At 46.5% G+C, this 20,994-nt stretch overlaps 1 protein-coding gene across 1 annotated transcript in view; it reads left to right on the top strand.

The window, feature by feature from the left end:
- Nucleotides 1-20,994, top strand: part of LOC141273577 (hexokinase HKDC1-like) — a 90,461-nt gene that overhangs the window by 56,647 nt on the left and 12,820 nt on the right. Inside the window, exon 13 of the mRNA XM_073685616.1 lies at nucleotides 1,988-2,083. Coding sequence (XP_073541717.1) covers nucleotides 1,988-2,083 — 96 coding nt within the window. The remainder of the gene's footprint in view (nucleotides 1-1,987; nucleotides 2,084-20,994) is intronic.

The raw sequence follows: 20,994 nt of genomic DNA, 5'->3' as shown, positions 1-20,994 counted from the left end.
ACTTTTGGACCACCCTGTATATTTATTGCACAAGCACTTTATGTTAATTTATTCTCATTACTTTAATATATATTGATTATTTATGGTTTATGTTTTTTATAATATTTTTTTTAAATTGGCTGAAGATGGAGGCAATCATGTGCATTTAAAAATATTATTAATCAAAACTTTTTTGGCAAAGTGTATTTTCAAGAGAAGACCCATATGTTATATCTATTGGGGACATCCCCCTCCCCCTCCTGAGTTTTTTTTAGTTTTATTATGTGTTTTTACAGTGGGCAAGGAAAGTATTCAGACCCCTTTAAATTTTTCACTCTTTGTTTCATTGCAGCCATTTGGTAAATTCTAAAAAGTTCATTTTTTTTCTCATTAAAGTACACTCTGCACCCCATCTTGACTGGAAAAACAGAAATGTAGAAATTTTTGTCCTGTGTTTATTTTAATGTACATTAATAAAACTTTTTGCTTTGTGTATTTGGACTTATGACTCCATGTTTCTTATGGGATTAATTGTATGAAGGAGTGTCCTGGTGGATAGTCCACTGCAGCCTGATCTATCAGGGCTGTAGGCTGCATTGATTTATTATGAGTATTATGTAAGTGTGTTGGGTGTTATTTACCTCATATTTAATAACCAGTATAGCCTTAAAGGGTTGTCCTAAAAAAAACAACATTTATCACCTATATAAATGATATATGATGATGATGAATGTAAAATTAATAGGGTCCAACAACTGGATGACCCACCAGTCCTGAGAACTGAAGTCAACAGGCCCTCTGTGTGAATAAATTGGTGATGTGCTTGCATACCCACTCCACTCATTTCTATGAAGACTAAGGAAATAACGTAATCACCAGTCCCATAGAAGTGAACAGCATACCCACTACCACACCATTCAGTAAAGGGTCTTCAAAACCCATGTTCTTGAGAGTGGTTTCGTTCTCAGAAGTTGAACCCCCAACACTAATAGTTAATAAACGTATCTGGTGCCCACTTTGTGTTTCCCAAGGTCAGTCTTCAATCCTCCAATATGTCCACATATTGTCGTCCCACCATTCTAACCTGATTACTGATGGTAAAAGCCAAATCAGTAAAATACCAAGTGATTCAGTAAGGCATTTAGAGTAAAATGGTCACTGTCAGTTTCAACAAACGTTGCATAAATCAATAGCTCAAGTGAACACAGGAAACGTTGTAAAATATCTTTTCAGAGAGATCTGCTTTCCACTCTGCTTACAAGCCTCTTCTCCTCCTCCCCCTGCCTTCTGGACTCATAATTCACTCTGAAAAACAACTAAAATTCCAAAAAATCAAGTTACACTGCAAACTCACTGAGGTGTCAGATTACTGCTGCTTATTAAAGTCTATGAGGAGGGGAGGTGGAGGATAAAAATGAGAAGCAGAGTAAAACGGGGAGGCACAGACCCATACGGCCACTATCTAGTAAGCGTTTATCTCACCACAGAGCTGGATTTACAGCTACAGTGCTAAGTACTGCTTTATAATGTTCTCAGTGTTACTGGTGCTTTTTATCATGTGCAACATGGACACCTGAGAGCAAGAATACCTCATGTCTATGTTTAGTGTGTGGGAGATATAACAGCTACTCTCAACCTACTAACTCAGAGACAACTGAAAATAGAAGTAGAGACTGCAGGGGAAACATCTGGTTAACAGTTCAGGAGATCAGTCAAATAATAGCCAGATATAGTGTTATTACTTATGTATACAAACAGCATATTCTAGACAGTCACATGAAACAGGTATGCTTTAATATTTCACTTGTAATGCTTCCCCATAACAGAACCCAACTTAATAATAAATATGATTCTCCTTGTTACGTGAATAGGTATAGCAGAACATTGCATAGTTTAGTAATCTCACTTTTCAAGACATTCCGTATACGATCCCCACCTAGAAAGTAATGCTGTGAAAACCACTGTCCTTGCAATATGCCCATTTACTGAGTTTTGTTGTGTTTCATAGGGAAAATTGGTTGGATGGACAAAAGGCTTCAAAGCCACCGACTGTGAAGGACAGGATGTCGTCGACATGTTGAGAGAAGCCATTAAGAGAAGGAATGTAAGTAGGCCTCACAATACTACAGGTTGTTGTACTGCTAAAAATAATAATAATAATAATAATACTACAAGATCGTGCCATCATGTGCTTTTTTGTGACAAAATAGATACCAAGTGATTCAGTTAGATATTTATAGTTAGTTACTGTCTTTATGACAAAGTTTACGTCAACAAATAATACAAGCATCTTTACAGAAATCTGTACACTTTAATATGCAGGGAATTTAAAGGGATTACTGACTACTTGGACAACCCATTCTTAAATGACAGAGTTACCCGAATACAATAAGAAAAGCTTATACTCCCCTCCCACACAGGCGCCATTCCATGATGTTGATCCAGGTCTCCCATTGTTTGCATGACATTGTCTTGTAAGCATTGCAGCCAATCAGTCACTGACTGGCTGCTGCCTTTACTAGTCCATCAGAGCAGATGTCCGTTCTGGATATTGATGAGCAGCAAACGATCTGCGGTCACTGATTGGCTGCAGTGCTCACATGACATAACAATGTCATGTGAGCAACGGGAGACCCTGCACAAACATCACTGGAATGGCGCCGGTGGGGAGGGTAAGTATAAACATTTTTGGAGAACTTGGAGAAGGGATTCTCCAAGTACAGGACAACCTCAGTACGTATTATCATGTTCTGATAAATAAAAATGTAATATGTTTGTGTGCAAGTAATACCTAAAACGCATTAACTGTTACAACTCTCCTGTTAGGTTTTTTTTAGTTTGCTGGTCACATGACCAGTTTTGCCTATTTAATCCGGCTCCGCCCTCCTGGCATTGCTGGACTTCATTGTATTTACTACTCTTGAGCTAGCTTGGTGCTCTGTTGCCGTTCTCTGTTAGTTTTGCTAGGTCTTCTGACCTCTTTACTTTTTGTTGTGTGTTTGTCTTTGACTGCTACGATTTCTGCTAGGAGGTGTCCAACTTATCCCAGTCCCTAGTTCTTGTAGGGATTCCTCCCTCACATCTATAGGTCTTCGTACAGACTAGCCGAGGACTTTAGCGGGTCTGATCGCAGGATCAGGTTCCCCGTTACATCGTAGGGATCTAGTTTAGTTCTATTGTAGGGACAGATCTCCTGTCTTTCCTTAGTCTCTGTAGCAGATCATAACAGTAAGTCCAGCCATAAAAAAAAAAAAAAAAAAAAAAAATTTCTCTAAGGAAAGACCTCCAGTTTTCCATCATGGTCTCGGTGCAAGATTTGGCTCAACGCTTGCAGGGACTCTCTCTGGAGGTGGCCAAGCTCCAACAACACGTGAGTAGCTGTTCTAGAGTGCATTTTGTGGAACCAAAGGTACGTCTGCCTGATCTATTTTTTGGTGAACAACAAGATTTTTTTCTTTTAAAAATGCTTGTCTATTATATTTTCGTTTGAGACCCGGATCCTCTGGTGATGAATCACAGTGCATAGGGTTCATAATGTCACTTTTGCGCAAAGATCCTCAGGGATGGGCCTCCTCTCTCCAACCTAGTGATCCGTGCTTTAGATCAGTGGATAGTTTTTTTTCTGCTTTGGGTTTATTATACGATGATCCTGATCGTGTCTCATCTGCTGAGTTTGAATTAAGACGTTTGAGGCAGGGATCAGGTAATGTGGAAAAATATTGTTCTCACTTCCGTCGGTGGTCTGCCCACGTGGGGTGGAACGATTCAGCTTTGAAAAGCTTGTTTCTTGCAGGGCTAGGTGAAAGGGTTAAGGATTTACTGATTGCTTATCCCACACCTGGAAACTTGCAGGAGGCAATGCAATTAGCTATACGGGTGGACAGGAGACTGCGTGCAAGGGTTAATGAGAGCAAATCCTCTGCTATGTCAGCTTCGAGTCCTGAGAGGTTCAGTGCTGACAATGGTGAGCCGATGGAAATTGGGGCGATGACACCCCGCTCTCAGGAAAAAGACCGCCGACTTTCTGAAGGCTTGTGTTTCTATTGCGGAAATTCTGGTCATTTGATTAAGAGCTGTGTGCTTCGTATGAAGAAAGAAAAAAAAATGGTCAGTCATGCCCGTATTGCCTGTTTAAATTCTAAGGGAGTATTCCTATCTGCCACTACTGCTGCTCAGGATGAATTAATTGAATTTCGGGTATTTGTGGATTGTGGATCTACTCTGAATGTGATTGATGGGGGATTCTTGGAAAAACTTAGATTAGAACCTAAAACTTTGTCATCCCCTATTGCTGTGGTTTCTGTCGATGGCTCTCCCTTGAAGAGTGTTACTCACAAGGTCTGTGAATTTCCCCTCACTATTAATGGTATTCATCAAGAGAATTTGGATTTGGTGGTATTGGATAATTTGCCTTCTCCAGTAATATTGGGGTTACCCTGGTTAAAATTGCACAATCCTGTACTGGATTGGTCTACCAATGAAATTAAGTCCTGGAGCCCAAAGTGTTATGACAAGAGTTGTAACGGGCGCATTGCTGCTGTGGATAGAGGGGAATTGCCTGTACCTATTCAGGATTTTTGGAGAGTTTTTTCTGAGGAGGAGTCGCAGGTTTTGCCTCCCCATAGAGACTATGATTGTACCATTGAATTTGTCCCTGGAGCGACTCTTCCTTAGAGTCGTTTATTTAATCTTACTATTCCTGAGAGAAAGGCTTTGGAGGAATACATACAGACAAGCTTGGCCGCTGGTCACATTAGGCCTTCCAAGTCTCCTGTGGCTGTTGGATTTTTTTTTGTAAAAAAAAAAGATGGCGGTTTACGTCCTTGTCTGGACTTTCGTGAGATTAATAAAATTACTGTACACAATCCTTACCCACTGCCATTGATTCCTGATTTATTTAACCAGTTAGTGGGGGCCAAGTGGTTCTCTAAAATTGATCTCCGGGGGGCATACAATTTGTTGCGCATGAAGGAGGGTGATGAATGGAAGACTGCTTTTAACACTCCTGTGGGTCATTTTGAGAATCTGGTTATGCCTTTTGGTCTCACCAATGCTCCAGCATTTTTTCAGAATCTTATTAATGATATCCTTAGACCTTTAATCGGCAAAAATGTGGTTGTGTATTTGGATGACATTTTGATTTATTCGCCTGATCTGGAGTCTCATTGGCGGAGCGTACGTGGGGTATTACAGTTATTAATGGACAATTCGCTTTTTGCTAAGCTGGAGAAATGTGAGTTCGCTGTACAGAGAATTAGTTTTTTGGGCTACATTATCTCCAGTGAAGGTTTTGAGATGGACCCGGTGAAGGTTCAGGCTGTACAGGAATGGCCTAGGCCTATTGGTTTGAAATCGATACAGAGGTTTTTGGGTTTCACCAATTATTACAGAAAATTCATAAAAAAAATTTCTATTATTGTCAAACCGCTGACCGATCTCACCAGGAAAGGTGCTAATGCGGTTCAGTGGACTTCTGAGGCCATTGAAGCTTTTGTGTTTTTAAAGGAGAGGTTCACCTCTGCTCCCATCCTTATGCAGCCTGATGTGACTAAGCCGTTTTTGGTTGAGGTTGATGCTTCTTCGGTGGGGGTTGGTGCGGTGTTGTCTCAGGAAAACAAGGATGGAGTACATCCCTGTGCCTTTTTTTTTTCAAAAAAATTTTCCGAGACTGAACTTAATTACGATATTGGTAATCGGGAATTGCTGGCGATTAAACTCGCATTTGAACACTGGCGTCACCTCTTGGAAGGTGCTGATTTTCCCATTCAGGTTTTCACTGATCATAAAAATCTGATCTATCTTGATGCTGCCAAGCGCTTGAATGCCCGTCAGGCTAGGTGGGCACTTTTTTTCTCGCGGTTTAATTTTTCCGTTACTTACATCCCGGGTACCAAGAATGTTAAAGCGGATGCTTTGTCTCGCAGCTTTTCTCCCATGGTCGGTGTTGAGGAGGAAGAGGAGACCATTTTACAAGAAGGTATTGTGATTGCTGCTTTGGACTCCGTTTTGGAGGATGTGATTCTTAAAGCACAGGAGAATGCCCCATCTAACACTCCCCATGGGAGGTTGTTTGTGCCTAGGACCTTTAGGAGAGATTTGTTTGTTGAGTGTCATGAGTCTCGGTTGGCAGGTCATCCAGGAATTTCTGAGACCAAGAGACTTGTGGGTCGCAGTTTCTGGTGGCCTGGATGGCAGAAGGAAGTCATTAAGTGGGTGCGCCAATGTACTGTGTGTGCTAGATCCAAGTCTTCGCATGCTCCTGCTGCGGGGTTGCTTTGCCCTCTGGAGGTTCCTAGTGCACCTTGGACACATCTGGCTATGGACTTTATTACTGACCTTCCTCCCTCTGAAGGTTTCACGGTCATCTGGGTGGTCGTGGACCGTTTTAGCAAGATGTGTCACTTGGTTCCCTTTATCAAACTGCCTTGCGCTAAGACACTCGCTAAGGCCTTTGTCAAGGAGATTGTCAGGCTATATGGTGTTCCTACTGACATTGTTTCTGATAGGGGACCTCAGTTCGTGGCTCGTTTTTGGCGTGCCTTTTGTGACAGGTTGGGAGTCCATTTGTCGTTTTCATCCGGATATCATCCTGAGTCTAATGGCCAGACAGAAAGGAAGAACCAGGATGTTGAGCAGTTCTTGCGTTGTTTTGTGGCAGACAATCAAGAGGGGTGGTCTGAGTTTCTGCCACTTGCTGAATTTGCTCTTAACAACCATACATCCTCTTCTGCTGGGTGTTCGCCTTTTTTTGTTGTTCTGGGAGACATCCGTCTTTTGGGTCATTCTCCAAATTGGTTTCGGCTGTGCCTGAGGAGGAGAGTTTTTCCGGTGATTTGGAGAGAGTTTGGACGGATGTGCGTGGTAATCTTCAGGAGGCTAACAAAAAATCTAAGAGGTACTTTGATAGGAAACGGCAAGAGGTTTTGTTTGCTGTTGGTGACATGGTTTGGTTGTCCTCTAAGAATCTGCGATTGAGGATTCCTTCTAAAAAATTGGGTCCCAAGTTCGTAGGGCCCTTTAAGGTGCTTCAGATAGTTAACCAATCTGCTGTTAGGCTGGAGGTTCCTACGTCCTGGAGGATTAATCCGGTGTTTCATGTTTCTCTGTTGAAAAAAGCTGATGTGTCGGATGGTGACGCCTCTGCCACTGTTCCTCCGGTGGTGGAGGACGGGGAATATGAAATTTCCCGCATCCTAAATTCTAGACGGTATAGAGGGAGTTTGCAGTATCTCGTCGCTTGGAAGGGTTTCGGACCTGAGGATAACTCATGGGTGAGGGCGGATGATGTTTCTGCTTCCAGACTTGTCCGAGCATTTCACAGGAGGTTTCCTGGTAAGCCTGGGCCTAGGGGATCCGGAGGATCCTCTTAGAAGAGGGGGTACTGTTACAACTCTCCTGTTAGTTTTTTTTTAGTTTGCTGGTCACATGACCAGTTTTGCCTATTTAATCCGGCTCCGCCCTCCTGGTCTTGCTGGACTTCATTGTATTTACTACTGTTGAGCTAGCTTGGTGCTCTGTTGCCGTTCTCTGTTAGTTTTGCTAGGTCTTCTGACCTCTTTACTTTTTGTTGTGTGTTTGTCTTTGACTGCTACGATTTCTGCTAGGAGGTGTCCAACTTTTCCCAGTCCCTAGTTCTTGTAGGGATTCCTCCCTCACATCTATAGGTCTTCGTACAGACTAGCCGAGGACTTTAGCGGGTCTGATCGCAGGATCAGGTTCCCCGTTACATCGTAGGGATCTAGTTTAGTTCTATTGTAGGGACAGATCTCCTGTCTTTCCTTAGTCTCTGTAGCAGATCATAACATTAACGTAATCTGATGGAAGGGAATGTTTACTTTCTTACTTGAAATCAACGTCGCTAAACAAAGTCAACATTTAAGAACAAAATAAGAAAACAATTAAAATGAGCATATTTCTGTTCTAGTTCGGGTTGCTCAATACTATCACAGTCTGAATGGTGCCATAAAAAAACTCACAAACCACCAGCTTTCATATTGATACTTTAACAAGCTAGTTCATCTCATCTCATTGCCCAAGATAACCTCCCTCTATAAATCACATCAGTCAAAAAATAGTGTAAAACCATTCACAAATTTATATTCCAAAATATAATTAGAATAACTACAAAAGAGTACAGGATAGTCAGCACATGAATATAAACTAATTTTGGAAAACAAAATCATATGATCCGTGTCCTGTCCAACCCAGGGTTTCGCCCTTTTGGCTAATTCTGCTTGCCCTGGAAGAAGTCAAATGGGTGAAACCCTGAATCAACATGTTCAGCGTATAGTTTTGTTTTACAAATTGTAATATATTGATGTTCTGACTCTCCTATAGTCTTTTTTGACTATGCTGATTGCACTTTTGTGTAAAAATTGTGTTAATGGCTTTACAATTAGTCTTTTCTACTCTGATTTATACTGAATCACACTGTTTATTTGAAGAGGAACATTTTGGCCATTGAGAACAATTAACAATTGTTAAACAGCCAAGTGTAAAGCCATAAAGTCAAACTGATAGTGTTGAGCAGCCTTAGTGTTGCGTTTTTATTTTGCCAATTGCACAGTTTTTTTGTGGAATGTCTGCTCCAACATAGAACCAGCTACACAGAAAATAGATTCAATATTTGCAATTTTTTTAAATTTATTAGGATTTTTATTCCACTTTTGTAATCATTTTTCCAGTTTTTTTTTTTATTGTGCTTCAATTATTTTATGACCTGTTTCTGTTGTACCCTTCTTACTATGTTGCTCTCAGAATTTAAATCATTCACCAACATAAGACTGGGATCTAAGGGGTAATGCTTCTCCTTTTGTAGAGTGATAAGCCAGGCCTGGCATGCCAGAGTGAGGAGACTTACAGTATATAAGCCATGCAATGCTCCTCTGGGAAATTAAATATGCAAATTCCCTCTTCACAGGGGAAGAGGACTAGAACTCTAGTGCCACCTATTGGAAGTAGCAATCCTACAAGTTACTATTGACCCTTTAACGAGTTTTGCCTTATGACCTAGCCAAATCAGATCTCATACTTTGGGGCAATACCCTGATACACATTTCTGCAAATTGAGATTTTGGTTTGGCTTTTACCCTAAGTCATATGGCAAGGCTCGTTAATGGGTCGATATTGACTTTTAGAATTGTTACTTCCTGTAGGTGGCACTAGAGTTCTAGTCCTCTTCCTCTCTGAAGAGGCAATTTGCATCACCAACATAAAACACTTATAGTTAGGCGTAAAATGACTCCCCAATCCATACTGAAAATGTGACTTCTCATGGCAAGTGTATAGTCAACATATCTAGTGTCTTCTTGAAGAACCGTCCTGCCATCTTCCCTCCATTCTGGTCCCACATTTTCATCTGCACATTATTGCCATCATAGTCTTTGAGTTCTTTATGGAAAGAGTTTTTAAAACTCACCGATATATCTCCATCCCCTGCTCACTGATGGACCAGCACTTATGACATTAGCTCCATGACCAGTAGATCCACATCCAATCCTTGTGTCATTGGTGCTGGTCGTATCAAAGGGCAATAGAGGGGGCATTCCTGTAACTTCAAAGAATGTTCTCTATAATGCAGTCACAGACTGTAGTCACCATTTTAAGAAGATGAAAAAGGGAGACCAGAACTTATGATCGTAGGTATGGTCCTTCCTGAGGAGCGTACAAGTACATTGACTATACATTTTCCATTTCTAGTCAAATTTTCAATTTGGACTGGGAAGTTACTTAAAGGGACTATGCCTATGCACAGTGTACACAGAAAGCTGCCAATCAGTGGTGTGGGCGAGGCTATACACAGCTCAGCATTCAGAGAACTGCTAGATCTGCAGGAGAGAAAGCTGTGATTGTATCAAACCTACAGCAAGCAGCCCAATAAGTGATACATCGCTAGAATCAGAGTCTCAGTCCCTACATCATACTGATCTCAGATTCAGGGCCGGCGTCAGCACCCGGGCGAGTGCCGGGGCCCTGAGCAGGCGGAGGGGCCCTCTCACTGTCGGGGACCCCTGCGCGCTATGAGACCCGTGAGCAGTGCGGTGCCAGCGCCCGCTCCCCCCCGCTTGCTCAGGGCCCCGGCACAATACTACAATACTTACCTCTCCCAGTGCCTCCGCAGCAGTTCCGCTCTCTTCCGCGGCTGCTGCACAGTGACGTCTCAGGTCAGCGGATGCGGTGACGTCTTTACACCGCGCTCTCTCCTGAGCCGTCACAGCGCAGAGCGGGAAGATACCGGCGCGGGTGAGGAGTCCGGAGCAGCGGCAGCATGTGAGAAGTGAGGTCAGTATTTGTTTTTTTTGTTTTTTAATATATGGAGGCATGGGGCATTATAAGTGGGGGGGGGGGGGGTAAGACATCCTGCATGGGGCATTATAAGGGGGGGGGTGACATCCTGCATGGGGCATTATAAGAGGGGGTGACATCCTGCATGGGGCATTATATGGGGGGTGACATCCTGCTTGGGGCATTATATGGGGGGGTGACATCCTGCATGGGGCATTATATGGGGGGGGAGAGGTGACATCCTGCATGGGGCATTATATAGGGGGAGAGATGACATCCTGCATGGGGCATTATATGAGGGGTGACATCCTGCATGGGGCATTATATGGGGGGTGACATCCTGCATGGGGCATTAAATGAGGGAAGACATCCTGAATGGGGCATTATATGGGGGGAGAGGTGACATCCTGCATGGGGCATTATAAGGGGGGGAGAGATGACATCCTGCATGGGGCATTATAAGGGGGGGTGACATCCTGCATGGGGCATTATAAGGGGGGGGGTGACATCCTGCATGGGGCATTATAAGGGGGGGAGAGATTACATCCTGCATGGGGCATTATAAGGGAGGGGGTGTGTGACATCCTGCATGGGGCATTATAAGGTGGGGGTGACATCCTGCATGGTGCATTATAAGGGGGGGGATGACATCCTGCATGGGGCATTATAAGGGGAGGGTGACATCCTGCATGGGGCATTATAAGAGGGGGTGACATCCTGCATGGGGCATTATATGGGGGGTGACATCCTGCATGGGGCATTATAAGGGGGGGTGACATCCTGCATGGGGCATTATAAGGGGGGGAGAGATGACATCCTGCATGGGGCATTATAAGGGAGGGGGTGTGTGACATCCTGCATGGGGCATTATAAAGGAGGGGGAGTGTGACATCCTGCATGGGGCATTATAAGGGGGGGTGACATCCTGCATGGGGCATTATAAGAGGGGGTGACATCCTGCATGGGGCATTATATGGGGGGTGACATCCTGCTTGGGGCATTATATGGGGGGTGACATCCTGCATGGGGCATTATATGGGGGGGAGAGGTGACATCCTGCATGGGGCATTATATAGGGGGAGAGATGACATCCTGCATGGGGCATTATATGAGGGGTGACATCCTGCATGGGGCATTATATGTGGGGTGACATCCTGCATGGGGCATTAAATGAGGGAAGACATCCTGCATGGGGCATTGTAAGAGGGGATGACATCCTGCATGCGGAATTATAAGGGGGGGTGACATCCTGCATGGGGCATTATAAGGGGGGGAGAGATGACATCCTGCATGGGGCATTATAAGGGGGGGTGACATCCTGCATGGGGTATTATAAGGGGGGGTGACATCCTGCATGGGGCATTATAAGGGGGAAGAGATGACATCCTGCATGGGGCATTATAAGGGAGGGGGTGTGTGACATCCTGCATGGGGCATTATAAAGGAGGGGGGGTGACATCCTGCATGGGGCATTATAAGGGGGGGTGACATCCTGCATGGGGCATTATATGGGGGGGTGACATTCTGCTTGGGGCATTATATGGGGGGGTGACATCCTGCATGGGGCATTATATGGGGGGGGAGGTGACATCCTGCATGGGGCATTATATGGGGGGAGAGATGACATCCTGCATGGGGCATTATATGAGGGGTGACATCCTGCATGGGGCATTATATGTGGGGTGACATCCTGCATGGGGCATTAAATGAGGGAAGACATCCTGCACGGGGCATTGTAAGAGAGGGTGACATCCTGCATGGGGAATTATAAGGGGGGGTGACATCCTGCATGGGGCATTATAAGAGGGGGTGACATCCTGCATGGGGCATTATGTGGGGGGAACAATCTGCATGGGGCATTGTAAGTGGAGGGTGACATCCTGCATGGGGCATTATAAGGCGGGTGACATCCTGCATGGGGCATTATAAGGGAGGGAGAGGTGACATCCTGCATGGGGCATTATATGGGGGGAACAGCCTGCATGGGGCATTATGTGGGAGGAATAGCCTGCATGGGGTATTATGTGGGGGAACAGCCTGCATTGGGCATTATTTTGGGGCCAGTATTCTTTATGAAGCATTATAAGGGGGCCAGTATCCTGTGCAGAGCGTAATATGGGGGCCAGTATCCTGCATGGAGAATTATTTGGGGGCCAGGATTCTGTATGGAGCATTATAAGGGGGCCAGTATTTTGTACAGAGCGTAATATGGGGGTCAGTATCCTGCATGGAGCATTATTTGGGGGCCAGTATTCTGTATGGAGCCTTATAAGGGGGCCAGTATCCTGTACAGAGCATAATATGGGGGCCAGGATCCTGTATCTAGCATTATTTTGGGGCCAGTATTCTGTATGGAGCATAATAAGGGGGCCTGTATCCTGTACAGAGCATAATATGGGGGAAGTATCCTGCATGGGGCATTATTTGGGGGCCAGTATTCTGTATGAAGCATTATAAGGGGGCCAGTATCCTGTACAGAGCATAATATGGGGGCCAGTATCCTGCATGGAGAATTATTTGGGGGTCAGTATTCTGTATGGAGCATTATAAGGGGACCAGTGTTCAGTACAGAGCGTAATATGGGGGGTCAGTATTCTGTATGAAGCATTATAAGGGGGCTAGTATCCTGTACAGAGCGTAATATGGGGGCCAGTATCCTGTATGGAGCATTTTATGGGGGCCAGTATTCTGTATGGAGCGATTCGCCGGTTTCTGAGCTGTTGTGGAATTTGCAATAGATATCGCTCATGTAATGTAAGAAGTGAAATCTTTGGCCTTGTACTATATATATATTTCTCTGCTGTATCTGTGCATCATGAAGCGTGGTATGTGTTAAAGGGGCCCACAGAGACTCTTTCGCCCGGGGCCCACAAAAACCTGGAGCCGGCCCTGCTCAGATTACATAGTAAAAACCTGTTTACGGTTTATTTTTAAAGCTTTTCATTACTATATGAGCCCAGAAACTGTTTCATTGTTTTATAATTACCCTATCATAATAAACAAAGTACAAACAACGTAGCAGCATACAGAACTGTTAATTCTCTAATATCAAAAAAGGAAAAGCTTAGAGCTTAATATTGGTGTAACACATTTAGCCACTGTAGTAGAATATTAAAATGCACCTTTCTTAATAACCATTATTTGATATACGGAGTATACTATACTATTCAGTATACAGTAGGAGTATAAGTTTTATTAGACTGAAATAGAAAACATGAACGCAAAGGATATGGGTGTGAAAAGTGTGTTAAAAGAAGAATGACGGAGCAAAGAAGAAGACAGGTGCTCCGGGTAGGCAAGCTGGCGGGCACGGCAGGTTACTTGGCAGGTGCTCTGGGTAGGCAGGCTGGCGGGCACGGCAGGTAACTGGCAGGTGCTCCAGGTAGGCAGGCTGGTGGGCACGGCTGTCAGACAGACTGGCGGGCAGGACTGTTAGACAGACTGACGGGCAGGACTGACAGACAGTGGGACCTGAGGGCTGAGGAAAGTGTTAGCACACAAACAACAACCTTGCACAGGCACCTCCATTTTGGAGGAGGTGCCTTATATAGGAGAAGTCCTCCGGCCATTGGCCGGGGACTCTTTAGGACGACGAACGCGGCCCCCTTAAGAGGGAGGGAGCGCGCGCGCGCGTGCCCTAAGCATAGTGCCCGGGAAGCTGAGCACGGAGCGCGCCGCAGCAGCAGGGGAGCAGGAAGATGCCGGATGCGTTGAGGGGAACAATGTCTCTGCCCGGCAGGAGGCAGAGACACCGATACTACAGTATCCCCCCTCCTTTACGCCCCCTCTTCTTTAGTCCCTCGAGAAATTTTTTAAGAAGATGAGTGGCATGAATGTTCTCCCTTGGTTCCCAAGACCTCTCCTCCGGGTCAAACCCCTTCCAATCCACAAGAAAGAAAGTCTTTCCTCTTACCCTCTTGGTGGCCAAAATGTTTTCTACCTCAAAGATGTCCTCCGCGGAGACCGGAGCTGGGGTGGTACAGGGATCATCAGAGAAGGAATTAAGAACAGCTGGTTTGAGGAGGCATACATGAAAGGAGTTGGGAATCCTTAAGGTGACTGGGAGTTTCAGCTTGTAAACCACGGGATTGATTTGGTTCAGAACCTCGAATGGACTGATGAACCGCGGACCCAACTTATAAGAAGGTATCTTGAGACGGACATATTTGGAGGTCAAGCCAATAGCTATGGTGAGCGTTGACAAAGTGCCGAAGAAAGCTGGTAAGGATCTGATTGATACGTTCTACTTGACCTTTGGACTGAGGATGATAAGCAGAAGAGAAATCCAAAGAGACATCCAGCAGCTTGCACGTAGCTCTCCAGAAGTGCGAAGTGAACTGAGCTCCACGATCTGAGACAATGTGGAGGGGTAGGCCGTGAATACGGAAGATGTGATGGATGAAGTCCTTAGCCAGCACAGATGCAGACGGAAGACCAGGCAGAGGGATGAAGTGGGCTATCTTAGAAAAGCGGTCAGCGACTACCCAAATGACAGTACAACCGGCAGAAACAGGGAGATCCGTGATGAAGTCCATTGCAATGTGTTGCCATGGAGCGAAAGGCATGGGAAGAGGAAGGAGACGGCCGGATGGAAGGTGCCTGGGAACCTTGTTACGGGCAGAAGAGGAACAAGCCTCGACAAAGTCCGCAACGTCCTTGCGCACGGAAGGCCACAATTAATGTCAGGCAACGAGCAGAAAGGTCTTCCTCTGGCCAGCATGACCGGCAAGTTTGTATGAATGGCCCCAGAGTAGAACCTTCTTCCGATCTGGAACTGCTACAAAAGTCTTACCGGGTGGAAGATGAGGAGTCAATGATAAGTAGAGGCTCCTCCTCTTGTTTGGAAGACAGAAAAGAGCGGGATAAAGCGTCAGCTTTAATGTTCTTGTCCGCCGGGCGGTAGTGCAGAGCGAAGCAGAATCGGGCAAAGAATAGAGACCACCTGGCCTGACGCGGATTTAGTCTTTGGGTGTTCTGCAAATAAGCGAGGTTCTTGTGGTCAGTGTAGATGACCACCGGGTGCAGAGCCCCCTCAAGCAAATAGCGCCACTCCTCCAGCGCCAACTTGATGGCCAGCAGTTCTCGATCTCCTATAGAGTAGTTGCGTTCGGACGAGGAGAAGAGCTTGGAGAAGAATCCGCAGGTCACCATTCGCCCGGACGAGGATTTCTGGTGTGAGCACTGCTCCGGCCCTGGAGGAGGACACATCAACCTCCAGGAAGAACTGCTTGTTGCAATCTGGACAGTGTAGCACAGGAGCAGAGGAGAAGGCTTGTTTAAGGGAGACGAAGGCCTTCTCTGCTTCAGAAGTCCATTCCCTGTGGTTTGCTCCTTTACAGGTGAGTGTAGAGATGGGAGCAGTCCAGGAGGAGAAATGAGGAGCGAAGAACCGGTAATAGTTTGTGAAGCCCAGGAATCGCTGAATCGCCTTCAACCCCTCGGTCGGGGCCACTTTAAGACGGCAGACACCTTCTCGGGATCCATCCGCAGACCAGTCTCGGAGATAAAATAGCCCAGGAATGGCAGAGAGGTCTGCTCAAAGAGGAATTTCTCGTATTTAGCGTACAAGCGATTCTTCCGGAGCCTCAGCAGTACCTGACAAACATCCCTCCGGTGTGAGGGCATATCCGGAGAGAAAACCAAAATATCGTCCAGGTACACCACCACACAAGAATACAGGAGGTCTCGGAAGATGTCGTTCACCAGCTCCTGGAAGACGGCTGGAGCATTACAGAGACAAAAGGACATCACGCGGTATTCGTAGTGACCATCCCGGGTATTGAATGCCGTCTTCCACTCGTCTCCCTGGCTAATCCGGACCAAATTGTATGCCCCACGAAGATCGAGCTTGGTGAAGATCTTCGCGCCTTTAAGGCGGTCAAACAGCTCCGAGATGAGAGGCAGGGGGTACTTATCTTTGATGGTAATCTGGTTTAGGCCCCTATAATCAATACGGGGACGTAGAGAACCGTCTTTCTTCTTGACGAAGAAGAATCCTGCTTCAGCCGGAGAGGTGGATTTCTGGATAAATCCCTGAGTAAGATTCTCCTCTATGTACTCAGACATGGCCCGGGTCTCAGCCAGCGACAAAGGGTAGATTCGCCCGTGGAGAGGAGAAGCACCAGGTACCAGGTCGATGGGGCAATCATACGGCCTATAAGGTGGTAGTGTCTCCGCTTCCTTTTTGTCAAAAGACGTCCGCATAGGACCAGTAGGGTGCCGGCAGACCAGGTAGATTAGCCGGAGTAGACGGGGGTCGAGCAGGACAAACCGGAACCAGACAGGACTCATGGCATTCCTGACCCCAACGGAGCACTTCACCAGATCTCAATTCAGGACCGGCTCATGTCTTTGTAACCAGGGTAGACCAAGCAAGACGGAGTGAGAGAGACCGGACAGCACATGAAAGGAGATCTTCTCCGAGTGCAGCATTCCCACCTGAAGGGTTACAGGCTCTGTGACAAGCAAGATGGTCTCCGGAAGGAGCCTCCCATCCACCGAGGCAACCGCCAATGGTTCAGCCAGACGTACAGTAGGAATTTGATACCGCTCCACAACAGCCTGTTGAATTAGGTTCCCAGCGACGCCGGAATCCAGATGGGCAGTCTCGAAGAAGCGGGTCTCACCACTGGAAATAGAAACAGACAGAGTCAAGGACAGTCTCTTGCCTAGGATGACCTCTCTGAGTGGTCCTAGACAATGGAGTTTCCCGGCCTCACCGGGAAGGAACGGATCAGATGCTCTATACTGCCACAGTAGAAGCAACTCCCCTTGGCTCGGCGTGTCTCCAGGCGAGACTTGACCATCTTGGTTTGGTCAATTTGCATAGGCTCTGACGAACATGCCCGGGTGATTGCTGGTTGCAGGATTGGCCTTTGGAATGTTGGATGTCTCTCGGGTTGTCTCCTTAGCACGTTCCAGAAAACGGATGTCAATCCAGATAGCTAATAACACCAGGTCATCCAGGGTGGAAGGGATATCACGACCGGCTAGGTCATCCTTGATTAGTCCGGAAAGACGCTCCCAAAAGGTGGACACCAGGGCCTCATTGTTCCAGGCAAGTTCAGATGTGAGGGTCCGGAAACGTATGGTATACTGGCCCACAGTGAGACTCCATGGGCGGAGATGGAGAAGTGAGGAGGCAGTAGAAGATTTTCGTCCGGGCTCATCGTAGACTTTCCGGAAGGCAGCGAGGACAGCCAGAAGATCAGACACCAGGGGATCCTCTCTTTCCCACAGAGGGTTTAGCCATGCCAATGCCTCTCCGGTGAGGTGAGACATGATGAATGCCACCTTGGCCCGGTTGGAGGTGAACTGATGTGCCAGGAGTTCAAAGTGCAGCGTGCACTGATTTATGAAACCCCGACATAAGACGGGGTCATCACCAAAACGTGGAGGTGCAGAGAGCCGGGGTCCAAAGCCGGGTGCCACAGCGCCACTGGGTTGAGGTGCCGCCGGAGCGGGTGCCGCTCGGTTAGAGACGGAAACAGTCGGGGTGGACAGCGCGTCCAGGCGGGAGTTGACTGTCTGCAGATAGGACAGGATAGTATCCTGTTGGGATCTCTGGCGAGAGACCTCTTGATACAGGTCTGAGAGCGAAGGAGCCTGGGAGCCACCGGGTTGGCCTGTGCAAACTGTTAAGGGACCGGGTGGTAGAACCTCTGTGCTTCGGTGCAAGGAGGGACCAGAGGGGCGTGACTAAGTGCCTACTCGGACCGACCCAGGTCACATGGCGGCTTAGACGACTCTGTGAACCAGGGAGGGACCGGCAGGTGAACCAGGTGCCACTCTGGGACCGACCTTGTGTGAGAGCAGGTGACTCCCACGAGGCAGATGACAGGAGCTGACCGGTACAGCGGATGAGCACGGCAGGAATGCTGGCAGGTGGTCTGGGTAGATAAGCAGGCAGGTACGGCTGATAGCCAGACAGGTGCTCCGGATAGGCAAGCTGGCGGGCACGGCAGGTTACTTGGCAGGTGCTCCGGGGAGGCAGGCTGGCGGGCACAGCAGGTAACTGGCAGGTGCTCCAGGTAGGCAGGCTGGCTGGCTCAGCTGTTAGACAGACTGGCGGGCTGGACTGTTAGACAGACTGGCGGGCAGGACTGTTAGACAGACTGGCGGGCAGGACTGACAGACAACGGGACCTGAGGGCTGAGGAAAGTGTTAGCACACAAACAACAACCTTGCACAGGCACCTCCATTTTGGAGGAGGTGCCTTATATAGGAGAAGTCATTTGGCCATTGGACTCTTTAGGACGGCGTGGGTGGCCCCTTTAAGTGGGAGGGTGTGCGCGCCCTAAGCACAGTGCCCGGGAAGCTGCGCGCGTTGCGCGCCACAGCAGGAGGGGAGCAGGAAGACGCCGGACCAGGACCATGGCGGTGAGGGGAACGGTGTCTCTGCCCGGCAGGAGGCAGAGACGCCGATGCTACACCTTTCACTCAATTTTTGATTTGGGCAGCATGAATCAGAGCCTGGTTTCACAATTGCAGCCAGGTACGTTTCTCTCTGCAATACCTAGCAAATTGAGAGTCTGATTAGGCTTTGATCCTAAGTCATATTGCAAGGCTCGTTCAAGGGTCGATAGTGACGTGTAGGATCACCGCTTCCAACAGTTGGCGCTATAGAGTTCTGCATATGTAATTTCCCAGAGGAGCATTGCACGGTGGATAATTCTCCTTACATAGGGCAGGTATGCCACTCTCCACAAGGAGAAACCTTCCCCCTTAGATCTCTGCAATACCAAAATATTTTAGGGAAAATATAGTTTGAAGGTCATGCACGCATGAAAGAGACTTGTTAATCAACTAGAGCAGCAAGGGAAATCTTCAAACTATATTTTCAGAGAAAAATATACCCGGCTGCAATTGTGGTTTGGGCAACATGGATCAGCTAACAGGTTCCCTTTAAAGGGATAGTCCGGCTTTAGGCTACAAGTCTGCAGCCACTCTATGACTATAGACTTGTAAATCCTCACATCGTGCGCACTGTGCTCTTTGAGGATTCTCCAGCGCTGGCACCGGGAGCTTCACCACAAGTACATGATTTGCATACATGCGGTCGTGTCCCGACTAGAAGTGCGCGGCCTCACTCAATGCAAATGTATGGAGTAAGGCCAGACACAGTCTAGTCGGAATGTGGCCGGGAGTACGCAAATTGCATACTTGCGGTCACATGACTGCCCGCTCCTGCGGGTCGGCATTGGAAAATCCTTACAGTGTGTGCGTGTTGGTTGGGTGAACTGGGGTGTCTGTCCTTGTGGGGTGCACTTATATAGTGCTGGGCAGCCGCCTGTTCTAATAGTATGGGCGCCATCAATAGGCTGTAAACCAGACACTGTTCATCACACGTACCTGTGTGACTGGTGCCCTTTGCAAGCCTCATCTGTGTGCATTTTCAATACTAGGCAACCACCCTCTCCATGTTTTGCTAGGTGTGAGAGAGGTTACTCCATCAGTATTTTGCACCCAGTGCTGCCCCCGCCTTTATCATGGGGGGTCTACTGCATCCAAAAAAACATCATAAAAAAGACACAGCCTTACTAACACCTGTATCTTTTTCTATGATGTTTTTTTAATTTATGTATTTCTGTGATCCGTTTTTGAATTTAGTGTAGGGACTCAACAAGTATGATGACCCTTGGCGCGGGTTGTGAGCTTACGTATTTTGGCCAAAATATCGACCAATACCTCATGTATTTTATACATAATTTTTCATCTTTTTATTGTACATTTTTCCATTTTTATGCAGGATGCAGCAAGGCCCTTTATTGTTGCTTGGGTGAATTGGGGTGTCTGTCCCTGTGGGGTGCACTTATATAGTGCTGGGCAGCCCACCTGATCTAATAGTATGGGTGTCATCGATAGGCTGTAACCCAGACAATGTGCATCACACGTACCTGTGTGACTGGTGCCCTATACATACCTCATCTGTGTGCATTTTCAATACTAGGCAACCACCCTCTTCATATTTTAGTAGTTTTGTGTGTGGTTACTAATTCACTTACTTTGACACATGGTAGGGTTTATAATATTAGACAGTGTAGGACCGTCCCAAATAGGGTCATCGTGCCCTGGTGGGATGGCTTTTATACTGTTTTTGATCAAAAACAGTGTTACTAAGAATCCTATTTTATATAAATGCGCTTGCTTTTTATTTATTTATTTATTTACAACAGGGTCTATGTTCATTTTGCTTCTTGTAGGTGTTTTCTGATTTATGGCCAATGTGAACGTGCGTTTATCTGCTTCATGTATACCAACTTAAACCAAGCTCAATTTTTGTGTTTTTTCTTTGTATTTTTGCATTCTGTGCAAGCCAGGGTATGGGCTACTTTCATTGAGCTGGAAATTACATTTAAATAGCTTCCCTAGGCTGGTGTCCACAGTTTGGGATTCGGTCATTTGTCTGCCCTTATTCACACACTGGGGTTCACTTTGACACATGGTAAGATTTTTAATATTAGACAGAGTAGGACTGTCCCGAATAGGGTCACCGCGCCGTAGTGGGATAGCTTTTATACTATTTTTGATCAAAAACAGTGTTACTAAGAACCCTATGTTATTTAAATGCACTTTTGCTTTTTATTTATCTATTTACAGCAGGATTTATGTTAATTTTGCGTCTTGTAGGTTTTTTCTGGTTAGTAATTTAGTAATTTGCATCTGTGGTGCCCCCGCCTTTATCATGGGGGTCTACAATTTCGAATTAGGACAACCCCTTTTTAGATTGAA

Source organism: Phyllobates terribilis, unplaced genomic scaffold (genome assembly GCF_046119375.1).
Source record: "Phyllobates terribilis strain yellow unplaced genomic scaffold, ASM4611937v1 Scaffold_5__5_contigs__length_657084704, whole genome shotgun sequence".
NCBI classification, from domain to species: domain Eukaryota; kingdom Metazoa; phylum Chordata; class Amphibia; order Anura; family Dendrobatidae; genus Phyllobates; species Phyllobates terribilis.
The sequence above is the reverse complement of the archived record's forward strand: the minus strand, read 5'-3'. Positions and strand labels throughout refer to the sequence as shown.